The sequence below is a fragment of the Coregonus clupeaformis genome, chromosome 7, assembly GCF_020615455.1.
Source record: "Coregonus clupeaformis isolate EN_2021a chromosome 7, ASM2061545v1, whole genome shotgun sequence".
Lineage (NCBI taxonomy): Eukaryota > Metazoa > Chordata > Actinopteri > Salmoniformes > Salmonidae > Coregonus > Coregonus clupeaformis.
In genome coordinates this window covers 66,303,189-66,323,684 of record NC_059198.1, presented here as the reverse complement: position 1 = coordinate 66,323,684, position 20,496 = coordinate 66,303,189, and the positions used below count along the sequence as shown (strand labels likewise).

Genomic DNA, 20,496 nt, shown 5'->3' with positions numbered 1-20,496 from the left:
CCATCGGTCTGCCAGTACATGCTGGAAGGGGAGAGGAGGGATTTGGTGCTTAGCCTAATCATTGAGTCAGTTGTTTTAGAAGAACCAAAATAAAAAGCAGTTGGTCGATAATGTGCATCTGTCAACCCTTTATCCCTTCAGCATGTGCAAAGACCAAACTATACAGTTTGCAATCAGTGAGTCGCTCGAAAATGATCAAACCACTTGTAATCAAATACTGATTTTTTATTTTTAAAACCTAGCTTGATGTCGACACAGTGACACTTGGAAGAAATAGCAAGATTATGTTTTGGAGTTGATAATATAGCTTAGATGTGAAAAAGGAAACATTTCAAATCGTTAAGTGAGGAGATGTCTACTTTATTAATCCAAGAAATATCAAACTACATCGGAATAGCAAGTGTATACAGAGGCTAAGCGTAAGGATTGTAAACAATGATCTGAAACACTATTACCCTGGTGTTGAACTAGCGCCACGTTCTGGACGACACCATCAGAGCGAGGTAAACACTCAACAATGTTTACAAACATCACGCCAAACCCAGGGAGGCTGGACTAAGACGGAAGAAAATCTAGTGTAACCCAATGAGGCAGAGAGGAGACAAAAAGCTATTACTGTTTACAGACCTAGGGCGAACTAGGTAGGAGGGAGAACTGCATACATAGAACCTGTAGTCGTTTAGCAGGTTATATTTTGTGCCAGTGTTAGGCAGTCAAACAGACATACAAGGGCACAACATTTACTGTTAGTACACAAGTATAAATGGACAAAGAACATGATACCCAGAATATCACAGTGGATTACAGTGAACCAGAAGAAATTGTGGGCTCGATTTCCATCAGGATTGATTACTGCAAGCCAAGAAGTGTTGTCAGGGAGATCTTTACAGGGCATTAATCACCCTAACTCCACGACTCCACTCAGCATCTTCTGTAATGATGGCCAAGTGTTGTATAGCAGAGATAATATCACACAGAACGTTCTATAGGATGTAAAATGTATATATATATATACAGTGAGGGAAAAAAGTATTTGATCCCCTGCTGATTTTGTACGTTTGCCCACTGACAAAGAAATGATCAGTCTATAATTTTAATGGTAGGTTTATTTGAACAGTGAGAGACAGAATAACAACAACAAAAAAAGAAGAAAAACATGTCATAAATGTTATAAATTGATTTGCATTTTAATGAGGGAAATAAGTATTTGACCCCTCTGCAAAACATGACTTAGTACTTGGTGGCAAAACCCTTGTTGGCAATCACAGAGGTCAGACGTTTCTTGTAGTTGGCCACCAGGTTTGCACACATCTCAGGAGGGATTTTGTCCCACTCCTCTTTGCAGATCTTCTCCAAGTCATTAAGGTTTCGAGCCTGACGTTTGGCAACTCGAACCTTCAGCTCCCTCCACAGATTTTCTATGGGATTAAGGTCTGGAGACTGGCTAGGCCACTCCAGGACCTTAATGTGCTTCTACTTGAGCCACTCCTTTGTTGCCTTGGCCGTGTGTTTTGGGTCATTGTCATGCTGGAATACCCATCCACGACCCATTTTCAATGCCCTGGCTGAGGGAATGAGGTTCTCACCCAAGATTTGACGGTACATGGCCCCGTCCATCGTCCCTTTGATGCGGTGAAGTTGTCCTGTCCCCTTAGCAGAAAAACACCCCCAAAGCATAATGTTTCCACCTCCATGTTTGACGGTGGGGATGGTGTTCTTGGGGTCATAGGCAGCATTCCTCCTCCTCCAAACACGGCGAGTTAAGTTGATGCCAAAGAGCTCCATTTTGGTCTCATCTGACCACAATACTTTCACCCAGTTCTCCTCTGAATCATTCAGATGTTCATTGGCAAACTTCAGACGGGAATGTATATGTGCTTTCTTGAGCAGGGGGACCTTGCGGGCGCTGCAGGATTTCAGTCCTTCACGGCGTAGTGTGTTACAAATTGTTTTCTTGGTGACTATGGTCCCAGCTGCCTTGAGATCATTGACAAGATCCTCCCGTGTAGTTCTGGGCTGATTCCTCACCGTTCTCATGATCATTGCAACCACGAGGTGAGATCTTGTATGGAGCCCTAGGCCGAGGGAGATTGACAGTTATTTTGTGTTTCTTCCATTTGCGAATAATCACACCAACTGTTGTCACCTTCTCACCAAGCTGCTTGGTGATGGTCTTGTAGCCCATTCCAGCCTTGTGTAGGTCTACAATCTTGTCCCTGACATCCTTGGAGAGCTCTTTGGTCTTGGCCATGGTGGAGAGTTTGGAATCTGATTGATTGATTGCTTCTGTGGACAGGTGTCTTTTATACAGGTAACAAACCTTTAAGAGTGTGCTCCTAATCTCAGCTCGTTACCTGTATAAAAGATACCTGGGAGCCAGAAATCTTTCTGATTGAGAGGGGGTCAAATACTTATTTCCCTCATTAAAATCCAAATCAATTTATAACATTTATGACATGTGTTTTTCTGGATTTTTGTTTTGTTATTCTGTCTCTCACTGTTCAAATAAACCTACCATTAAAATTATAGACTGATCATTTCTTTGTCAGTGGGCAAACGTACAAAATCAGCAGGGGATCAAATACTTTTTTCCCTCAATGTATATACAGTACCAGTCAAAGGTTTGGACACACCTACTCATATTTTTACTATTTTCTACATTGTAGAATAATAGTGAAGACATCAAAACTATGAAATAACACATATGGAATCATATAGTAACCAAAAAAGTGTTAACAAATCAAAATATATTTTATATTTGAGATTCTTCAAATAGCCACCCTTTCCCTTGATGACAGCTTTGCACACTCTTGGCTTTCTCTCAACCAGCTTCATGAAGTAGTCACCTGGAATGCATTTCAATGAACAGGTGTGCATTCTTAAAAGTTAATTTGTGGAATTTCTTTCCTTCTTAATGTGTTTGAGCCAATCAGTTGTGTTGTGACAAGGTAGCCCTATTTGGCAAAATACCAAGTCCATATTATGGCAAGAACAGCTCAAATAAGCAAAGAGAAACGACAGTCCATCATTACTTTAAGACATGATGGTCTGTCAAAAGGAACATTTCAAGAACTTTGAAAGTTTCTTCATGTGCAGTTGCAAAATCCATCAAGCGCTATGATGAAACTGACTCTCATGAGGACCGCAACAGGAATGGAAGACACATAATTAACTCTGCTGCAGAGGATAAGTTCATTAGAGTTACCGGCCTCAGAAATTGCAGCCCAAATAAATGCTTCACAGAGTTCAAATAACAGATACATCTCAACATCAACTGTTCAGAGGGGACTGTGTGAATCAGGCCTTCAGGGTCGAATTGCTGCAAAGAAACCACTACTAAAGGACACCAATAAGAAGAAGAGACCTGCTTGGGACAAGAAACACGAGCAATGGACATTAGACCGGTGGAAATGTGTCCTTGGTGAACGGATGATCTCCGCATGTATATTTCCCACCGTAAAGCATGGAGGAAGAGGTGTTATGGTGTGGGGATGCTTTCCTGGTGACACTGTCTTTGATTTATTTAGAATTCAAGGCACACTTAACCAGCATGGCTACCACAGCATTCTACAGCGATATGCCATCCCATCTGGTTTGGGTTTAGTGGGACTATCATCTGTTTTTCAACAGGAAAATGACCCAACACACTTCCAGGTTGTTGCCTGACCTGTCAGGTTCAGGGGATGGGGAGATGTGAGCAGAATTAGAGCTGGTGCATAGGGAGTCGGGCACAGGAAAAGGGACACTTTTCTCTGAACCTGTGAGTGTGTATGAAGGGATATAACAGTATTCATTACTACTTTACATTACCCCTGCAACAGAGCTGTGCAAAGGTAATGTAGCTAATGTACAGAATTTCCATCAGATTTAATAGGCGGCCTATGAGTCCCTAAGTAAGGTGACTGAAGTTGTACAATATTCTGTACCATACCTGTAAAAAACCAAGTTAGCTTTGCACTAATGAGTGGCCAGTAATGTGCTGGTATTATTCCAAGCAGCCTGGGTAGTTTTATGAGCGTTTATTTCTCATTATAGCGAGGTCAGGGCCAGATCAGGAGGGCTTTTAACTGCCCTCATTTGCTCATTAGCAACAATTTCTTCATCCTCGTCAAGGACTTTGATGAGTACTCCGAACTCGAGCAACGCTTCAAAGATTAAGATTTCTAAAAAACAATATTTATAGATGGGATTTTTTGGGGTCCGTTTTTGTACTTTGACGCTACACTGATCAAAAGCGATAGTTAGGATTCTCCACCTGTTCAGCACCACTTTCAAGTAGTTTGGCTTTTAACTTCTGTCGGGGGAATTAAATTAATTATTTGAAATAAACTGGGTTATAGGCTAAAAAGCTATTTTGTAAAAGTAAAGCTAACCGTGTTTGATTGCTAAAGGGAAGGATTTTGACCGGATATCAAGTTGTTTGAAAGGAGATCTGGCAGTCCTGAAAAGTCCTGAAAAGTTTTAGGCTACAAGCAGTCAAAGGCAGTATTTTAGACCTCCATTTGTGTAACAAATACCGCAAATACCGTAACGAGGCCATACATGTAATGTCCCATCTCCCCTATTCAGACTGTCCAGTGTCTGAGCCCAGTTAGCCAACACACCAACAGTTAATATGGTCTGTTGCTACCAGATGTGATAGTAGTTATCCCCCTAGACCAGTTATGAGGGCTAGTCTAGAGCAGTGGCTCTCCTGATCCCGGAGTTATTGCAGGTAATAGGTAATAAAAGCCTCCCCTCTCCAACAGTTGCATTTCATTTGCTGCATCGTGACACTTATTATACCCATCATCCACACTGCTTCCCTTGATCTGCTAGCTCATCCCCTCTGCAAGCACTGCTGTGTTGATTTGTTTCAATATGTAGATGGCTATTTGTGGACAGAATGTCTTGGACAGACCTTGGATAGTGTTGTGTGATAATTGTTGTAAAACATGCAGTAGTAGTAGAACGCCATCCCATTGCTGTGAGGAGCAATCCTGTATTTTGTATACAGTGTGAGGACTGAGGAGTGAGACATCAAATAGTTTGCTCTGTGTGTGATCTAAGGGGTATAAAACCCTAGGGTATAAGATTTGCTTGGCAGCCCAGGGTGATTATGTCACATCCACATACAGTGGGGAGAACAAGTATTTGATACACTGCCGATTTTGCAGGTTTTCCTACTTACAAAGCATGTAGAGGTCTGTAATTTTTATCATAGGTACACTTCAACTGTGAGAGACGGAATCTAAAACAAAAATCCAGAAAATCACATTGTATGATTTTTAAGTAATTAATTTGCATTTTATTGCATGACATAAGTATTTGATCACCTACCAACCAGTAAGAATTCTGGCTCTCACAGACCTGTTAGTTTTTCTTGAAGAAGCCCTCCTGTTCTCCACTCATTACCTGTATTAACTGCACCTGTTTGAACTCGATCTGGAGAAGGTCTGTATGGAGGAGTGGGCCAAAATCCCTGCTGCAGTGCAAACCTGGTCAAGACCTACAGGAAACGTATGATCTCTGTAATTGCAAACAAAGGTTTCTGTACCAAATATTAAGTTCAGCTTTTCTGATGTATCAAATACTTATGTCATGCAATAAAATGCAAATGAATAAATACTTGTTCTCCCCACTGTAGCTGTGTCTGCAACGACTCCCAAATAAGACATGTTACAATGACGCCTCACATCAAATCCCTGCATGGTGCATTTAGCCACATCACCTAGGAGACTAGCTGAGAACTTAAGTCCTTATTAATCTGACCTTATAATTGGCTATGTAGACACACACAGACCAGTAAAACCATGGTAATATTGAGCTATACCATCACAAGCATCGACGTTAAAGTCCCTCAGCCTACAACACCAACACAAAGGCAAACCACTCTGTAAGCGTAGCTCTACACACCACTAAGAATATCCTCACCGCCCACATGGCGTGGCCTGTTACCAAGCCGGAGCCGCTCTATGAATAACTACAGTACATCTGGAGGGTAACATACAGACAGGCAACATGATCCTGGCCTGCCTTACTAACTAACACTCCAATCCATCTGAGAGAGGAACTTGAGAGTACGCATGGATCTGGCTCTCTCTCTATTCCACTCATTAAAAGAATGTGGCTCAGTGAAGCCCCAGGATACCAGTCCTGTATTTGTATTTATTATGGATCCCTGGAGTCCAGCAAAATTAAGGCAGTTCATTCAATTTTAAAAACATTACAATACATTCACAGATGTCACAACACACTGTGTGCCCTCAGTCCCCTACTCCACCACTACCACATATCTACAGTACAAAAATCCATGTGTACGGGTGTGTATAGTGCGTATGTTATCATGTGTGTGTATGCATGTGTCTGCGCCTATGTTTGTGTTGCTTCACAGTTCCCGCTGTTCCATAAGGTGTTTATTTATCTGTTTTTTAAATCAAATTTTACTATGCATCAGTTACTTGATGTGGAATAGAGTTCCATGTAGTCATGGCTCTATGTAGTACTGTGCGCCTCCCATAGTCTGTTCAGGACTTGGGGACTGTGAAGAGACCTCTGGTGGCATGTCTTGTGGGGTATGCATGGGAGACCGAGCTGTGCGCCAGTAGCTCAAACAGACAGCTCGGTGCACCTAACATGTCAACACCTCTCATAAACACATTGGACACTGTGTTAACAAACCTCCAAACGAGCTTCAATTCCATACAACACTCCTTCAGTAGCCTCCAACTGCTCTTAAACACTAGTAAAACTAAATGCATGCTCTTCAACCGAACGCTGCTTGCACCCGCCCACCCGACTAGAATCACTACTCTCGACGGGTCTGACCTAGAGTATGTGGACAACTACAAATATCTAGGTGTCTGGTTAGACTGTAAACTCTCCTTCTCTCCTCACATTAAGAATCTCCAATCCAAAGTTAAATCTAGAATCGGTTTCCTATTTCGCAACAAAGCCTCCTTCACTCATGCTGCCAAACATGCCCTCGTAAAACTGACTATCCTACCGATCCTTGACTTCGGCGATGTCATTTACAAAATAGCCTCCAACACTCTACTCAGCAAATTGGATGTTGTCTATCACAGTGCCATCCGTTTTGTCTCCAAAGCCCCATATAATACCCACCACTGTGACCTGTACGCTCTTGTTGGCTGGTCCTCACTACATATTCGTCGCCAAACCCACTGGCTCCAGGCCATCTATAAATCACTGCTAGGCAAATCCCCGCCTTATCTTAGCTCATTGGTCACCATAGCAACACCCACCCGTAGTCTGCGCTCCAGCGGGTATATCTCACTGGTCATCCCCAAAGCCAACACCTCCTTTGGCCGCAATTCCTTCCAGTTCTCTGCTGCCAATGACTGGAACAAATTGCAAAAATCTCTGAAGCTGGAGACACTTATCTCCCTCACTAACTTTAAGCATCAGTTGTCAGAGCACCTTACCGATCACTGCACCTGTACACAGCCCATCTGAAATTAGCCCGCCCAACTACCTCATCCCTGATCTTCCTGTCTGATCTTCCTGTCTGGGTTGGCGCCCCCCCTTGGTTTGTGCTGTGGTGGAGACCTCTGTGGGCTATACTCGGCCGAGTCACTCACCACCTTCCGGAGACATTTGAAACCCCACCTCTTTAAGGAATACCTGGGATAGGATAAAGTGTTCCTTCTAACCCCCCCAAATTGTAAAGTGGTTATCCCACTGGCTATAGGGTGAACGCACCAATTTGTGAGTCGCTCTGGCTAAGAGCGTCTGCTAAATGACGTTAATGTGCCCTTGAGCAAGGCACTTAACCCTAATTGCTCCTGTAAGTCGCTCTGGATAAGAGCGTCTGCTAAATGACTAAAATGTAAATGTAAATGTTGTCTCAGGATTGTAAGTTGGTGGTTGAGGATATCCCTCTAGTGGTGCGGGGGCTGTGCTTTGGCAGAGTGGGTGGGGTTATATCCTTCCTGTTTGGCCCTGTCCGGGGGTTTCTTCGGATGGGGCCACAGTGTCTCCGGACCGCTCCTGTCTCAGCCTCCAGTATTTATGCTGCAGTAGTTTATGTGTCGGGGGGCTGGGGTTAGTTGGTTATACCTGGAGTACTTCTCCTGTCTTATCCAGTGTCCTGTGTAAATTTAAGTATGCTCTCTCTAATTCTCTCGTTCTCTCTTCTCTCTGAGAACCTGAGCCCTAGGACCATACGTCAGGACTACCGGGCATGCTGACACCTTGCTGTCCCCAGTCCGCCTGGCCTTGCTGCTATTCCAGTTTCAACTGTTCTGCCTGCGGTTACGAAACCCCTACCTGTCCCAGACCTGCTGTTTTCAACTCTTAATGATCGGCTATGAAAAGCCAACTGAGATTTATTCCTGATTATTATTTGACCATGCTTGTCACTTATGAACATTTTTGAACATCTTGGTATGGTTCTGTTATAATCTCCACCCGGCACAGCCAGAAGAGGACTGGCCACCCCTCATAGCCTGGTTCCTCTCTAGGTTTCTTCCTAGGTTTTGGCCTTTCTAGGGAGTTTTTCCTAGCCACCGTGCTTCTACACCTGCATTACTAGCTGTTTGGGGTTTTAGGCTGGGTTTCTGTACAGCACTTCGAGATATTAGCTGATGTACGAAGGGCTATATAAAATAAAAAATAAAATTGATTGATTGATATTGTTATTTATTTTGCTCATTTGTACCCCAGTATCTCTATTTGCACATCATCTCTTGCACATCTATCATTCCAGTGTTAGTACTAATTGTAATTATTTTGCACTATAGCCTATTTTATTGCCTTACCTCCATAACTTGCTAAATTTGCACACTGTATATTATATGTATTTCTGTTGTATTTTTGACTTTGTTTTGTTTTACCCCATATGTAACTCTGTGTTGTTGTTTTTATCGCACTGCTTTGCTTTATCTTGGCCAGGTCGCAGTTGTAAATGAGAACTTGTTCTCAACTGGTTTACCTGGTTAAATAAAGGTGAAATAAAATAAAATAAAATAAAAAAATATATATGTATAAAAACACAAGTAGTGATGAAGTCAATCTCTTCTCCAGTTTGAGCCAGGAGAGATCGACATGCATGTTATTAATATTAGCTCGCTGTGTACATCCAAGGGCCAGCCGTGCTGCCCTGTTCTGAGCCAATTGCAAGTTCCCTAAGTCCTTTTTTGTGGCACCTGACCACATGACTGAACAGTAGTCCAGGTGTGACAAAACTAGGGCCTGTAGGACCTGCCTTGTTGATAGTGTTGTTACAAAGGCAGAGTAGCGCTTTATTATGGACATACAGTGGGGAAAAAAGTATTTAGTCAGCCACCAATTGTGCATGTTCTCCCACTTAAAAAGATGAGAGAGGTCTGTAATTTTCATCATAGGTACACGTCAACTATGACAGACAAAATGAGATTTTTTTTTTTGAAAATCACATTGTAGGATTTTTTATGAATTTATTTGCAAATTATGGTGGAAAATAAGTATTTGGTCAATAACAAAAGTTTCTCAATACTTTGTTATATACCCTTTGTTGGCAATGACACAGGTCAAACGTTTTCTGTAAGTCTTCACAGGGTTTTCACACACTGTTGCTGGTATTTTGGCCCATTCCTCCATGCAGATCTCCTCTAGAGCAATGATGTTTTGGGGCTGTCGCTGGGCAACACAGACTTTCAACTCCCTCCAAAGATTTTCTATGGGGTTGAGATCTGGAGACTGGCTAGGCCACTCCAGGACCTTGAAATGCTTCTTACGAAGCCACTCCTTCGTTGCCCGGGCGGTGTGTTTGGGATCATTGTCATGCTGAAAGACCCAGCCACGTTTCATCTTCAATGCCCTTGCTGATGGAAGGAGGTTTTCACTCAAAATCTCATGATACATGGCCCAATTCATTCTTTCTTTTACACAGATCAGTCGTCCTGGTCCCTTTGCAGAAAAACAGCCCCAAAGCATGATGTTTCCACCCCCATGCTTCACAGTAGGTATGGTGTTCTTTGGATGCAACTCAGCATTCTTTGTCCTCCAAACACGACAAGTTGAGTTTTTACCAAAAAGTTCTATTTTGGTTTCATCTGACCATATGACATTCTCCCAATCCTCTTCTGGATCATCCAAATGCACTCTAGCAAACTTCAGACGGGCCTGGACATGTACTGGCTTAAGCAGGGGGACACGTCTGGCACTGCAGGATTTGAGTCCCTGGCGGCGTAGTGTGTTACTGATGGTAGGCTTTGTTACTTTGGTCCCAGCTCTCTGCAGGTCATTCACTAGGTCCCCCCGTGTAGTTCTGGGATTTTTGCTCACCGTTCTTGTGATCATTTTGACCCCACAGGGTGAGATCTTGCGTGGAGCCCCAGATCGAGGGAGATTATCAGTGGTCTTGTATGTCTTCCATTTCCTAATAATTGCTCCCACAGTTGATTTCTTCAAACCAAGCTGCTTACCTATTGCAGATTCAGTCTTCCCAGCCTGGTGCAGGTCTACAATTTTGTTTCTGGTGTCCTTTGACAGCTCTTTGGTCTTGGCCATAGTGGAGTTTGGAGTGTGACTGTTTGAGGTTGTGGACAGGTGTCCTTTATACTGATAACAAGTTCAAACAGGTGCCATTAATACAGGTAACGAGTGGAGGACAGAGGAGCCTCTTAAAGAAGAAGTTACAGGTCTGTGAGAGCCAGAAATCTTGCTTGTTTGTAGGTGACCAAATACTTATTTTCCACCATAATTTGCAAATAAATTCATTAAAAATCCTACAATGTGATTTTCTGGATTTTTTTTTCTCAATTTGTCTGTCATAGTTGACGTGTACCTATGATGAAAAGTGCAGGCCTCTCTCATCTTGTGGGAGAACTTGCACAATTGGTGGCTGACTAAATACTTTTTTTCCCCACTGTACTTCTCCCCATCTTAGCTACTGTTGTATCAATATGTTTTGACCATGACAGTTTACAATCCAGGGTTACTCCAAGCAGTTTAGTCACCTCAACTTGCTCAATTTCCACATGATTTTTTATAATATTTAGTTTAGGTTTAGGGTTTAGTGAATGATTTGTCCCAAATACAATGCTTTTAGTTTTAGAAATATTTAGGACTAACTTATTCCTTGCCACCCACTCTGAAACTAACTGCAACTCTTTGTTAAGTGTTGCAGTCATTTCAGTAGCTGTAGTAGCTGACATGTATATTGTTGAGTCATCCGCATACATAGACACTCTGGCTTTACTCAAAGCCAGTGGCATGTCATTAGTAAAGATTGAAAAAAGTAATGGGCCTAGACAGCTGCCCTGGGTGTCACGCTCTGGCTCCGGGACTCTGTAATTTGAGCCAGGGTGTGTTCATTCGTTGGGTGTATTTCTATGTTTGTATTTCTGTTGGGTTTATTTCTATGTTTGGTCAATGACTCCCAATCGGAGGTAACGAGTGTCAGCTGTCGGCTCGTTATCTCTGATTGGGAGCCATATTTAATCTGTATGTTTTCCTGTGGGTGTTGTGGGTTTTTGTTCCGTTTCGGTATGTTTAACCGTTGGACTTCACGCAGTCGTGTTTTGGTTTGTTCGTTCTACGTTAATTAAAATAAAGTCATGTTTGTATCACACGCTGCGCCTTGGTCCGCTTCCTGTAACGACGATCGTGACAGAAAAACCCACCAAGATGGGACCAAGCAGCGTGTCCAGGAGCCATCGCCGGGAGATCCCTCACAGATCTCCTTCGCCTCCTGGACTGGGTCAAGCCGAGTGAGGAAGAGAGGGGCTTGACATTATGGCAGAAGGGCGAGAAGCTGGCGAGGGACATGGAGACCTGGGCCACGGGTAGGAGAGACGCCCCGAAAATTTTTAGGGGGGGGCTCACGACGGCGGACCAGCAGGAGGCCGCGATAGAGTGGTCCAGTGGGTTGCCGGAGAAGGCCGCCGGGTTACGGGGGCCACTGGTCAAAGAGGGGATGGAGGAAGTAGGGGCACGGCGAGAGGTACTGGCGTGTGTTGCCAGTCCGGTCCGGCCCGTTCCAGATCCCGGTGTAGGGCCAGTGGTGTGTGTCCCCAGTACAGTCCGGCCCATCCAAGCTTCCCGCACCAAGCCAGTGGTGTGCGTCGTCAGTCCAGTCCGGCCCATTCCTGCTCCCCGCATCAAGTCTGTGGTGCGTCTCGTCAGCCCGGCTCTGCCCGTTCCTGCTCCCCGCACCAGGTCTGTGGTGCGCTTCGTCAGCCCTGTCCGGCCCAGTCCTGCTCCCCGCACCAAGTTTGTGGTGCGTTTCGTCAGCCCTGTCCGGCCCGTTCCTGCTCCCCGCACCAAGTCTGTGGTGCGTGTCGTCAGCCCTGTCCGGCCCGGTTCCGCTCTCCGCACCAAGTCAGGGGTGCGCTTCGTCAGACCGGTCCGGCCCATTCCTGCTCCCGCGCCAAGGCAGTGGTGCGCGTCGTCAGCCTGGTAAGGCCCGTTCGTCCTCCACGCACCAAGCCAGGGGCGCGTGTCGTCAGTCCGGCTCCGGCCAGCGGGGCTAGACAGGACCAGGGGTACTTTGGGGGGTGGGAGAGGAGGTGGGGATCAAGGCCAGAGCCAGAGCCACCGCCGAGGAGGTATGCCCACCCAGCCCTCCCTTGTTTAGCCCGTATTGAGGCGCGGTCGCAGTCCGCGCCTTTAGGGGGGGGTACTGTCACGCTCTGGCTCCGGGACTCTGTAATTTGAGCCAGGGTGTGTTCATTCGTTGGGTGTATTTCTATGTTTGTATTTCTGTTGGGTTTATTTCTATGTTTGGTCAATGACTCCCAATCGGAGGTAACGAGTGTCAGCTGTCGGCTCGTTATCTCTGATTGGGAGCCATATTTAATCTGTATGTTTTCCTGTGGGTGTTGTGGGTTTTTGTTCCGTTTCGGTATGTTTAACTGTTGGACTTCACGAGTCGTGTTTTGGTTTGTTCGTTACGTTAATTAAAATAAAGTCATGTTTGTATCACACGCTGCGCCTTGGTCCGCTTCCTGTAACGACGATCGTGACACTGGGGAAGTCCTGATTCTACCTGGATTATGTTGGAGAGCCTTCCATTAAAGAACACCCTCTGTGTTCTGTTAGACAGGTATCTCTGTATCCACAATATAGCAGGTGGAGTAAAGCCATAACACATAAGGTTTTCCAGCAGCAGACTATGATCGATAATGTCAAAAGCCGCACTGAAGTCTAACAAAACAGCCCCCACAATCTTTTTATCATCAATTTCTCTCAGCCAATCATCAGTCATTTGAGTAAGTACTGTGCTTGTTGAATGTCCTTCTCTATAAGCAAGTTGTTAATTTGTTTACTGTAAAATAGCATTGTATCTGGTCAAACACAATTTTTTCCACTAGTTTACTAAGGGTTGGTAGCAGGCTAATTGGTCGGCTATTTGAGCCAGTAAAGGGGCTTTACTATTTTTAGGTAGCAGAATGACTTTTGCTTCCCTCCAAGCCTGGGGGCACACACATTCTAGTAGGCTTATATTGAAAGATCTCCTCTCTTAGGGTTTCCTCACTCCACTGAGATAGATTCATTTGAAACCAATAGAAGTCAGTGGAGGGAATCCACTCACCTACTAATCCATTTGTATTCTCCTCATGTCTCCTCATGTCTCCACACTCCAATGAGACTTCAGCCCCCTTGGCGCTTCACCAACTCAAGAGATGGACTCCGGGGGTCCAGATGTGCGAAACATCTGTGGGACTCACCCCTCCTCCAAAAAATGAAAATATTCAAAGAGCAGTTACTGTATGCTCAGCTTTTACACCGACACAACGGCAGGTCAATGTTGCCATTAGAACATCTGCAAGGCATGAGCACTGTGTGCAATAAAACCATTTTTCCTGTTTCATTTGATACTTGTTTTCAAGGAAGACAAAGGTGTCAAGGTAATACTGCTGCTCTTATTGGAGGTGTTATTAGGGATGTGGAGCCAGAGATGGGATGCAAAACAATGGCTGTTAAAAGTTAAACATACAACTCCTAATTTACATTAATTACATCTGTGAAGTTGGGGAGGCATGTTTCTTGCCTTCATCAGTATTATATAACTAAATAAAGTATGAAACACCAGTATATTGCTATGCATTGAGTAGTCAGGAATATTGATGCTACTTGCCAAACATTTGACCTAGCTTAACTTCTCTTTGCCACACTTTGAATGTGAGCAGTGAGAACACTCATTACCATTGCCTGATTGGATGAGCTGAAAGTAATGAGAGGTGTTTTTGGAGCAGTCACATAGGGCTCTCATCTACCATTTTCTATTTCAACAATCACTCCTGACTGGGTAATGCCATATTTCTCTATTTGAAAGGTTTATCATCCGTCTCCAATTACAGCAGACAGTAAAGCAAACTTACTGTATACTGAAATCACTGTGGCAAACTTTAACCAAAATTATACTGTACGTCCTCAAGCGTACGTATGAATAAATTCATAATGTGCCTATGTATGTGTCCCCAATAGCAAATAAAGAGATAAATAAAAGCAAAATAAATAGAACAAAGGCCAATATAAATAATATCTGAATTCTTTGTGAGAAAGATTTCTTGAGGCATCCAACAAATAAAACATTTATGCTCATTCTAATTCATGTTCTAATAAAATTATGAAGGTCTTTTAGAGGGTGTCCAACTTTGGGAGACAACTATTCTGAAAGTGCTATTGTCACGATCGTTACATGAACCGTACCAAGGCGCAGCGTGATAAGCGTACATTCTTTTAATGAGTACACACACGAACAAAACAATAAACGATACGTGAAGTCCTAGGGTTAAACACAAACCTTACGGATCAAGATCCCACAATGACCTGTGCAAAACAGGCTGCCTAAGTATGGTCCCCAATCAGAGACAACGAGAATCAGCTGCCTCTGATTGGGAACCACCCTGGCCAACATAGAAAACAACGATCTAGAACAGAAACCTAGAAAACTAAACATAGAAACTAACACCCTGGCTCAACATTAAAGAGTCCCCAGAGCCAGGGCGTGACAGCTACTGAAAGCAGTGTCCTCTAAAGAGCCAAGAGGAATCAATGAATTAATAGTGTGTATCTAATAACCTAGTCTACTATAGTCTGTTTCTGTGACTGACAATGTAAAGACGTTTAGTGCTAAATCTGTTTCTGTGACTGACAATGTAAAGACATTTAGTGATAAATCTGTTTCTGTGACTGCCAATGTAAAGACATTTAGTGGTAAATCTGTTTCTGTGACTGACAATGTAAAGACGTTTAGCGGTAAATCTGTTTCTGTGACTGACAATGTTAAGACGTTTAGAGGTAAATCTCTCTCTAATATACTGTGCACGTTTCACCTTGAGATTTTCTTAAATCGAATCAATGACGGACGACCACAGAAATGATGGTTCAAACTATAAATAGCAGGGTGTCAAACAGTCACCAGTTCCAGAATGAGTCAGCCTTTCAAGTACACTGAGTTCAGTTTCTGCTCTACTTTGATGACTGGATTTACTAATGCGGCCATCACTCTGGATGCGTCATAAATAAAATGTGAAGACCATACAAGCAGCTAGCGATGCTGCTGTACTGAAACACACCAGGTCTGTGCTGTCCTGCCTTGGGCACAGATTATTTCAGCCCCTTAACAAGTGCTTGTGACTAACAAAGGTCACCCTCACTAGAGAAAGTCATCAAGCCTTTAGGATTTTATTTGGATCCCCATTAGCTGTTACAAAAGCAGCAGCTACTCTTCCTGGGGTCCAAGCCTTTCAACGCCACAGTATTAAGCAATGAGTGCTTCACTGCTTTCTATACTTGAGTAAGAGTCTAAAACATGATGTTGAGCTGTTTGCAAAAAGCATTAATAAAAATGCTGTGTGGTGTAAATACATTCCAATTAAACTCAGCTGGCTCATTAAGGTATGGTGATGATGAAAACAGATAATGCAATGTAGGTGCATCTTCTCCGTCTCCACTGGGATGTCTAAGGCCCTTACAGAGAAACTTTTCATAGCTGACTGATTCAAGACTGCCCAGTAGGGAAAGAAAGTAGGAAAATGTATGCACTCACTACTGTAAGTCGCTCTGGATAAAAGCGTCTGCTAAATGACTAAAATGTTAAAAGTAAGACTAGTCTGAACTATTCTTCAATCCCTAACACAGTCACTACGAGAATGTCTGCCTTCCACATGCCAGAATAAATTACCCCGGAGGGGCCATGCCATCTGCCACTTCCCAATTTGACCTGCGTATCCTTTGTGCCATTGGCAACCACACAGAAATTACCACACAAAAACCTCTACTGTGCTCATACTCTGGATGAGTAGAGGAACAGGCCAGCAGGGGCTTGCCAGACATGAGGCCAGCTCCTCAACAGGAGAGCTTTTTAAGTGGACGCACCTCACTTTATCAATCCCCCCCATAAATCGAGTGAATTAACACTAAATGGCCCTGCCGTGACATTCCTGACTATAGAGGGAAAATAAATCACTCCTTAGGCTAATGAGCCCTGATGGTGACCGTTTAAGGCAGAAGCAGATGACACTGCACTCTGTTTTTGTCTCCCTTCCTCTGACTGATTACCTGGCAAATGTCCATCCCAAACAAATTACCTTTCCTTTCAATGTGGTTCTAATGAGAGCTTACGCAGAGCTGTGCCATTCTAAACAGCTCTCCGTTGATGGCAATGGTGAGCTGGCTGTTCACCTCACCTGTAATCCCTCCTCTCTGTTATCACCCAAAGCAAGGTACAAGAGGAAGGTTGCTGCGCAACAGCAAACAAACCCAGTGACCTCTGCAAGCAAAGCAAAGCCTGTCTGCAGTATGGTGAGACAACATGCTTAGGGCCCTGAGTAGGTTATAGTTTTTTGCCCTTTCTCCCCTGTGAATAGACCAAAACAAAGGATAAGTGATAACTTGCAAGGAAATGTGTGGTTGTTCTATGTTATGGCAATAAACCATGCATGGAGAGCATCAAAAAAAGTATTGACTTCCAGAATTCAAGCTTCTGCTCTCCCTCGATGTTTGGCCTCTTAGTAAATCCATTGTAATTTCAGACAGCACAGAAACCTGTTTGAGCATCTGTGTCTGGGTTTTCCTACACCGCTCAATTAGCAAATAGATAAGTATTCCACTCAAAAAGGCCTCAAATGCCTCTCCACCAGCAAATATCTGGCAGAAAGAGCACTCTCACATTTCACTGTGATTACTGTCCAGCCTCAGCCTGACTGATATTATTATGGCTTCATGGCACACAGTTGAGAACTCTCTCAGTATCTCTATCAATACCAATAGTCTTGGCATGCCTGGAGCCGGTTAGTGTTTGAATGAGAGTCAATCTTTGAAGGAGAACTTTGGTGCCATGGGAGGTTCCTACACAGGCTGTTTCTCCACAGGACTGTGGTGTTTGAGTCATTTCCTGAGACAATAGCAGGAAGTGCAGTCATGACCTCAAAGCACACTGTGAGTTTCCCGCCTCTTTGTGTGTGTGTTTGACAAATTCCTAACACATCCTGCTTTCAACAAAAAAACAGCCTTCTTTTCAATATCAATTACAGCGTTTCCTCGCTAGTGGCAGCAGCGACAAAGGACTCTGTGCAAAGACAATGACAGCTCCTGTAAAGCTATCATTATGATCCCCTACATGATCACTGCTGCGGGGCAGTGACCGCTTAACGTTAATGTGCAGAACATGTGAATACAGCAGTCACCTGAATGTTCTCTCTGAAATGATAAGGGCTCTGACTCACTAGTCTACCTATATGCAAACCCAAATGTCCATATCTGATGGAAAGGGTTGAGTAGCTTATACTGGCATTTATATTTCAGTTTGACTGGGGAGAAAACAACTCTTCCCCACTGTGTCATATAATGAATGACTTGTTTATCAATAGAATCTCAATGCCAGAAATGTTCCTTCCCCTAATTACTGAATTCCTTGAACTGAGGATGGTGGGAGGAAACTGAGTTGAGCTTCTTGTTTATCATTTTGCCCTGTATCATGTTTTTGCCATTGCACACACTCCCCATTCAAGCTCATATACAGTATGTGAAGACGTTTGACTAATGTAGAGCCCCTATCAGTTGCTTCAGTCACGCAATAATGAGTCCAATTGCCACTGAGCATTGGAATTAACTGTAAATCATTCAAATGAGCCAATGTTTATAAAGTGTGAATAAAACGTATATTATCCGCTATTCCTTGGGCATAAAGACAGGTCACTTTTGCTGATGATCCTTGGTTTACATCCATTCCATACTTCACGACAACAGCCAGGATAGATTACTCATGCGCAATGCTGTGGACAATACAATGTAAAGATGTCACCATTTGTAATTTTTCCATTTAGACAGATCCTCTTGCCTTCTACATTCAATTGACCATTCAATTGAGTTGTTTATTCCAAGTCGTTTACAGCTTAGCCTACTGTCACTGACTGTTGTGGCAATCATTCAAAGTGAGTCCATGCCCATTACTTTTCCCAGATGTATCCTCTTTCTCTATTTTTAACACCACTCGTTTCGTTTGTGTCATGCAGCCACACTAATGCCTTTCACTGCCGGATTTAAGCACTCTATAGGCTACATATTTCCAGACTGATACGTAGGCTACACATTTTATCCATATTCCCCATGGTCCCCGTTTTGAATATCAAAATGAAACAATAGCCAGGAGCTATCGGAAAAAATAAGTAGGCTACATAGAACCAATGGCAATCTCGGTGATGGTTGCATGACTACATCTGAATGATGAGCTCATAAAATAAGCTTTTATCACATGACCTGCAATCATGCTGTGACACATCTGTATCCATCTGTTATCACTGGACAGGCAGGGTACTGTAGGAAAGCAATATCACCTAAAGTCCGCGTGCAAGTAGGCCTATTGCTACTCCAAAATATGACGTAGGCTTATAGGTAGACTACATTGTGGACTTATCCTTTCCTTTAGAATAATGAATTCATTTTTCACTGCCAACAACAGGTATGCTATGGGGTGAAGACCTGTACCCCTTTATTGTTCACTGTCCAAATTCCCAATAGATTCAAGAAAGATATAAACCAATCAAAAAAGCTGTTATCTATTCTTAAGCCTACCCATCCAAAAGTTGTCTGATGTCCAGAGAAGTAAGGATTTACGCGTGATTGGTTTCCTGCGCCCAATAAATTATTTATCCCAATCACGAAGTGAAGAATACAGCGAGATAATATTCTACTGGATATTACATAACAGTGATAAATGCACTCTATTAATAAGCAGTGGGATGTAATACACCTTTGTTATAATATTGCTGAACAGCATTATTTAAGCCGTTTTATCCCATTTTGCAGAGTGCGCACCAAACGGTGCATACATTTTATTCCCAGCGAATAACGGTATCCGGCAAGAGAGAAATATAAACTGACGAATGTCACATTTAAATAATAGCCTATACTAGTTTCACCTCAAATGTCGTCCGCCTATGCATCGCCCGCTGAAGTTACGGAACCATAAATAATTCAACAACAAAGCGAATCCGACGGTTGTGCGTCTTACCTCGATCCAGAGTGAGTGGTTGGACCTCTGTCGCCATGACTGCTGTTATTGGGAGATAGAACGACTATGGTAGCTGCAGCATCAGAAGCAACTCAAGCCAAACGGGCGAGTGAGAGCACAGAGCCCGTCAGAGGGAGTGGCTGGAAGCAAGAGGGGATTACCTCCCGCGCCGCCTCTCCATAGGACTGATCCAACGGTCCTGTCAAACCGAACAACCGCGGGATTAATATCTTTATGCAAATAACTGAGTGTGGATGGGACTGACCTATAGCCCAACTGTGTTCAATATTGAATAGCTGATATGAACATTTTGATATTGAATTCTTCACTGCCAATTTCATAGCCAACCTGTGCTCATGACAGGTGATTTTTGTTGTCCTGCAGCCCCAGGCTGATATACACTGCTCAAAAAAATAAAGGGAACACTAAAATAACACATCCTAGATCTGAATGAATGAAATAATTAATCTTATTAAATACTTTTTTCTTTACATAGTTGAATGTGCTGACAACAAAATCACACAAAAATTATCAATGGAAATCAAATTTATCAACCCATGGAGGTCTGGATTTGGAGTCACCCTCAAAATTAAATTGGAAAACCACACTACAGGCTGATCCAACTTTGATGTAATGTCCTTAAAACAAGTCAAAATGAGGCTCAGTAGTGTGTGTGGCCTCCACGTGCCTGTATGACCTCCCTACAACGCCTGGGCATGCTCCTGATGAGGTGGCGGATGGTCTCCTGAGGGATCTCCTCCCAGACCTGGACTAAAGCATCCGCCAACTCCTGGACAGTCTGTGGTGCAACGTGGCGTTGGTGGATGGAGCGAGACATGATGTCCCAGATGTGCTCAATTGGATTCAGGTCTGGGGAACGGGCGGGCCAGTCCATAGCATCAATGCCTTCCTCTTGCAGGAACTGCTGACACACTCCAGCCACATGAGGTCTAGCATTGTCTTGCATTAGGAGGAACCCAGGGCCAACCGCACCCAGCATATGGTCTCACAAGGGGTCTGAGGATCTCATCTCGGTACCTAATGGCAGTCAG

The 20,496-nt window shown here is 43.6% G+C and overlaps 1 protein-coding gene across 3 annotated transcripts in view; it reads right to left on the bottom strand.

Annotated features, from left to right (window-relative positions):
* lin7a (lin-7 homolog A (C. elegans)) overlaps positions 1 to 19,569 on the bottom strand; it is a 57,919-nt gene extending 38,350 nt beyond the window's left edge. For 2 of the 3 annotated variants that reach the window (XM_045221500.1, XM_045221498.1), the window contains exon 1: positions 19,445 to 19,569. In XM_045221500.1, the coding sequence (XP_045077435.1) occupies positions 19,445 to 19,481 (37 nt within the window). In that variant the 5' untranslated portion in view covers positions 19,482 to 19,569. The remainder of the gene's footprint in view (positions 1 to 19,444) is intronic. The other variant, XM_045221499.1, reaches the window with a different exon arrangement.
* Positions 19,570 to 20,496: the final 927 nt, after the last annotated feature.